The 5477-nt window shown below is 45.8% G+C and overlaps 1 protein-coding gene across 1 annotated transcript in view; it reads right to left on the bottom strand.

Moving 5' to 3' along the window:
• LOC108803910 (symplekin-like) overlaps nucleotides 1-5477 on the bottom strand; it is a gene marked incomplete at its 3' end in the record, with an annotated part of 10063 nt that overhangs the window by 3024 nt on the left and 1562 nt on the right. Inside the window, exons 3-5 of the mRNA XM_018575704.1 lie at nucleotides 730-843; nucleotides 505-652; nucleotides 224-384 (exon numbers count right to left, since the gene is read on the bottom strand). Of these exons, the coding sequence (XP_018431206.1) occupies nucleotides 224-384; nucleotides 505-652; nucleotides 730-843 (423 nt within the window). The remainder of the gene's footprint in view (nucleotides 1-223; nucleotides 385-504; nucleotides 653-729; nucleotides 844-5477) is intronic.

Below are 5477 nucleotides of genomic sequence, written 5' to 3'. Positions count from 1 at the left end.
CCCCCCACCTTATGGCATTATGACGTTGATTTTCCGGGGACACTAGCAATAAGACCAAGGCAAGCTGGGGGTGGGTCAGATTGTTCTGGGCTTTCCATGTCAGTATCTAAAGGCTCCTATAGGCAGCTGCATAACCCTAGGCCCCTAAACATCCCGCCGTCTCCTCTAATAAATGATGAAGAATGTGCGCTGGACCTCCCCTTGGGCAGAGTCGGTCATTTACCGGTGTTTCGATTATCCTCAGGACAGTCCTCTTGATGTCTGCTGTGGCTTCAGTGTAGACAGAGGCCAGCTCATGGATGAGCTTGTGATTCTGGGGGAGCAGAGCCAGATACAGATATAAACAATGCTTTACGGTGTCTTCTGTCCAGGGAGCCGCTACCTCTGAGATAGAAAAGTGGGTGCAACTTGCTTTGGTTAAGGGCAACAAACTGACAGTTTAAAAATGTACAAAACTTTCCACATGACTCTTATTTTGTCTAACTAATCAGCAAAATATCCCACCTGTGTCTTTATCTGCACCAAAAAGGACTGAAGGAGGATTGGGGTGAGCCAGAAGCTGCAGGTAATTCAAGGCAAATTTCTCAATATATTGATGAAGGGCCTCCTTCTCATACATTCTCTTAATCAGGTTGAGAGCCTGTTGACGGACCTGAGAAGACCAATCATGAACAGTGAATACAAAGGGAGGCTAAAGCAAACACATACCTGTACCAAGCACTCACTTACCTTGTCCTTCTCATTGGAGCTCAGGTCCAGAAGAAGATGCAGGTACTGGAACTGCCGAGCAGGGCGAGTTAGAATGAGATCTCTCAATGTTGACATTCCCAGATAACTACGGCCCTGTGCAGCGAAAATCCAAAACTCAGCGCGATGTGACAGAACATTTCTAGTTACTTTTAAATATGTCACATGATAACATTACATGCCATCCATAGTAAGAGAGTAAGCCAACCACCACTGCAAAATGCCCCTTTAATCTTCTTCACAGTCTGCATGGTGAACATACCGATTCTAGTGAACACGAGATTTTTCACACTACAAAAGAACGTTTGTTTGATTTTCTATTAGTTGATGTGATCAAATCAACGATCGATTTCCACCGAATTGACAAAAAAAAAACTCGAAAGGAACAGGATGGAAAATGTTTCTCTAACAAATGAGATTCTAACCGTGATTGTGGCTTTTGTTTGGGAAAATCCATTGAGATGTATGAAGTGTCTGATGTCATTATCAGGTGGTAAAGGAAGAGCTTTGGATGTCCAGCCTTACGGAGAGATAGAATGTATGACTTGCTTGTAGAATCCAGTTCTTGGAGTAGAGTACAGGACACAGGCAATTCACAGACTGGGTTATATGCAGGTATCCCCATGGTCAGAGCTGTGAGGGCCCGCACCTGATCCCCCCCAATCAGTCTTCAAGCACGCAATAGAGGACAGAGGGGACGGTCTGCACAGACTGGTAAACTGGTACTTGGGACACAGGGTTGAAATGATCAGGAAAAGCCCACGGAGAGTCGGCTAGAAGTCTGCTGAGGTCTAAGTACCACATCTGCATTGGCCAATATGGTGCAATGAAAATCTCCATGGTGCCTTTTACCTTGATCCTGCACAGCAGACGAGGAGGGAATTTCAGAGGAGGAGAGACATTAATCAGGTTAGAGCATCCACTGCCATGGCTGCCTGGAATCTGGAAGTCAGGAAGTTCACAATCCAGATCAGATGGCCGAGTAGTCGAGAGGTCCAATGATGAAGGGACAACTGAATCCCCCATAGCTCCAGGCTGTTGATTGGGAGACTAGCTTCCTGTGGTGACTGTCCTCTCCTGAGCCTGTTAGACTAGCAATCATCATAAGAATCTACCGGACCAATGGAAGGATTTACACAATTCCTGGCCTGGAATCCTGAGCCACCAAATTAGTGATAACCTGACCTTGGGTGACAGACACATGAGAATGGTGGTAGTGGACTTGATTATCAGGAGGTTAATCTGTCACAAAGACCGTGATCTCCGAACAGTATGTTGTTTACCGGGTGCTCAGGTTCGGCACATTGTGGATTGGATGGACAGACTATTGGGTGGGGAGGACCCAGTGTGGTACCAATGACAAAATGATAGGAAGATAGAGTGTCCTCAAAAAAAGATTTCAAAGTGTGTAAGAAGCTAGCTAGAGTTGTGCTAGCCAATGTTATCTTAGCCGCCGAGGAGTCCAATTAAATATTTAGCTTACAAGTATTACTCTAAGAAATATGCAGTACAAGAAGATTATTCATTTCCTCCCGTCTCTCACACACATAGCCATGTATTCTCCGGCATCCTCTTCTCCATTCTCATGTCTCTTATCTTACTGTTTTATATCAAATTACATTCCATTCCCATGCTAGGATTGGCCTCCGATTTTGCTAAACTACACTTACACTACACTGACGTGTTCTCCATGCATATGCATTCATTGGAAATCATACACAACAGATTATTGGTGTAACGAGCCCCTGCTCGCTCGGTTCCACTCTCCCGGCACTCCTCGGCTGCTATTGGATCAGATGTCAGACCGCAACGTCTGATTCTTCGATTGTCCGATAATCCGGGACCTGAACTACAGCTATGTGCCGTTCCAATCCAGCTCAGAACAAAACACCAGGCCGGCTGTATGTAAGTTCCAACAGGGATCTGCTTTATTGAAGACCAGCTCAGTATATATACAGTTCTGGGGGTCTCAGTATATATACAGTCCAAGAAGTCTAAACACATAACGCAATCACACATGCACAGCATGCAAACATCCCCTCCCCCTCCCCGATGCCTTAATGAATGAATAGGGGGAGAGGAGACACATGTGATGGGATTATCTCCTGAGTGTATTATAGTGTGATCTACTCATCTACTCCTGGAGTCAGCTACTCCTAGAATCAGCCATCCTAATCCCATCATTAACACAATACAACAAAGGGACCAATATACTGTAACAGTTCAATGTCCAGAATTATCCCCCTTCAGTGCTCCTGGAGTCACAGCCTGTACCTATAATACACACAGGGCCATCCAAATGTAATGCCATTAGTCGAGAGGTCCAATGATGAAGGGACAACTGAATCCCCCATAGCTCCAGGCTGTTGATTGGGAGACTAGCTTCCTGTGGTGACTGTCCTCTCCTGAGCCTGTTAGACTAGCAATCATCATAAGAATCTACCGGACCAATGGAAGGATTTACACAATTCCTGGCCTGGAATCCTGAGCCACCAAATTAGTGATAACCTGACCTTGGGTGACAGACACATGAGAATGGTGGTAGTGGACTTGATTATCAGGAGGTTAATCTGTCACAAAGACCGTGATCTCCGAACAGTATGTTGTTTACCGGGTGCTCAGGTTCGGCACATTGTGGATTGGATGGACAGACTATTGGGTGGGGAGGACCCAGTGTGGTACCAATGACAAAATGATAGGAAGATAGAGTGTCCTCAAAAAAAGATTTCAAAGTGTGTAAGAAGCTAGCTAGAGTTGTGCTAGCCAATGTTATCTTAGCCGCCGAGGAGTCCAATTAAATATTTAGCTTACAAGTATTACTCTAAGAAATATGCAGTACAAGAAGATTATTCATTTCCTCCCGTCTCTCACACACATAGCCATGTATTCTCCGGCATCCTCTTCTCCATTCTCATGTCTCTTATCTTACTGTTTTATATCAAATTACATTCCATTCCCATGCTAGGATTGGCCTCCGATTTTGCTAAACTACACTTACACTACACTGACGTGTTCTCCATGCATATGCATTCATTGGAAATCATACACAACAGATTATTGGTGTAACGAGCCCCTGCTCGCTCGGTTCCACTCTCCCGGCACTCCTCGGCTGCTATTGGATCAGATGTCAGACCGCAACGTCTGATTCTTCGATTGTCCGATAATCCGGGACCTGAACTACAGCTATGTGCCGTTCCAATCCAGCTCAGAACAAAACACCAGGCCGGCTGTATGTAAGTTCCAACAGGGATCTGCTTTATTGAAGACCAGCTCAGTATATATACAGTTCTGGGGGTCTCAGTATATATACAGTCCAAGAAGTCTAAACACATAACGCAATCACACATGCACAGCATGCAAACATCCCCTCCCCCTCCCCGATGCCTTAATGAATGAATAGGGGGAGAGGAGACACATGTGATGGGATTATCTCCTGAGTGTATTATAGTGTGATCTACTCATCTACTCCTGGAGTCAGCTACTCCTAGAATCAGCCATCCTAATCCCATCATTAACACAATACAACAAAGGGACCAATATACTGTAACAGTTCAATGTCCAGAATTATCCCCCTTCAGTGCTCCTGGAGTCACAGCCTGTACCTATAATACACACAGGGCCATCCAAATGTAATGCCAGGGAACATGTACAGTACATCCCCCCACACATAAACCTGGTAGAATGGTTAATTTTAACCCCAAGAAGTCCGAGGGGGGTCTCCATAGTTCTGGGTCCATAGTCAGTTGGAAGGAGGCTTGCCCCCAGGCTCCTCCAACCGCACCAGTGACGGTGAAATTGGCTTTAACAAGAGACTTGGGTCACATGCTACTGAAGAGGACCTCCAGGGTGGTGTTCTCTGAAATACTGCTGCTGCCAAAAGCCACACCACCGAGACAACAGAGCTTAACAAGTGGCTAAAGAACTGGTGTAAGCAGAAGTTTGGGTTTATGGAGAACTGGGCTGACTTTTCAGTTGGTTACCAGCTCTACAACGGGACAGACTGCGCTTAAATGGGAAGGGTGCAGCCCTGATGGGAGCAAAATGGTAATAAGGTTGGAGCAAATAGTAAACTAGGATCTGGAGGGGACATGCCAGACAGCGAGGATAGGTGCCTCTTTCCCCCTCTCCTCTTTAGGAGCTAGAGAAAGGAGCTATGTCCAAGAGCTAGAGAAAGTTCAGAGAAGGGCAACTACAGTAATAAGGGGGTATGGAGGGCCGGAGTTATCAAGAACACCTAAGATAATTACATCTGCTCTCCTTAGAGAAGAGACGCTTAAGAGGTGACGTGATGGTAATCTACAAACTCATCAATGGGGACAACATTATAGTAAATACACTACTTAGAAGAGAACTGAGCTAACAATTACATAGTCAGGGTGAAAAAAAAAAAGGACACCAAAGTCCATCAAGTTTAACCTATAGAGACCTAACCCTAAGGTGATCATGTCCCCCCTTCATCGCCTCTTCTCCAGAGAGAACACATTCAGGTCAGTTCATCTTTCCTCATAGCTGAGCTCCTCCTCCATGCCTCTTATGAGTTTAGTTGCCTTTTTCTGCACTCACAGATGAGGTCTTACTAATGCTTTGTAACACTGAACCTTGGGGGACACCAGCACCAACACTGAACCTTGGGGGACACCACCACCAACACTGAACCTTGGGGGACACCACCACCAACACTGAACCTTGGGGGCCACCACCACCAACACTGACCCTTGGGGGACACCACC

Source organism: Nanorana parkeri, unplaced genomic scaffold, assembly GCF_000935625.1.
Source record: "Nanorana parkeri isolate BGI_ZX_2015 unplaced genomic scaffold, ASM93562v1 scaffold4433, whole genome shotgun sequence".
Lineage (NCBI taxonomy): Eukaryota > Metazoa > Chordata > Amphibia > Anura > Dicroglossidae > Nanorana > Nanorana parkeri.
The sequence above is the reverse complement of the archived record's forward strand: the minus strand, read 5'-3'. Positions and strand labels throughout refer to the sequence as shown.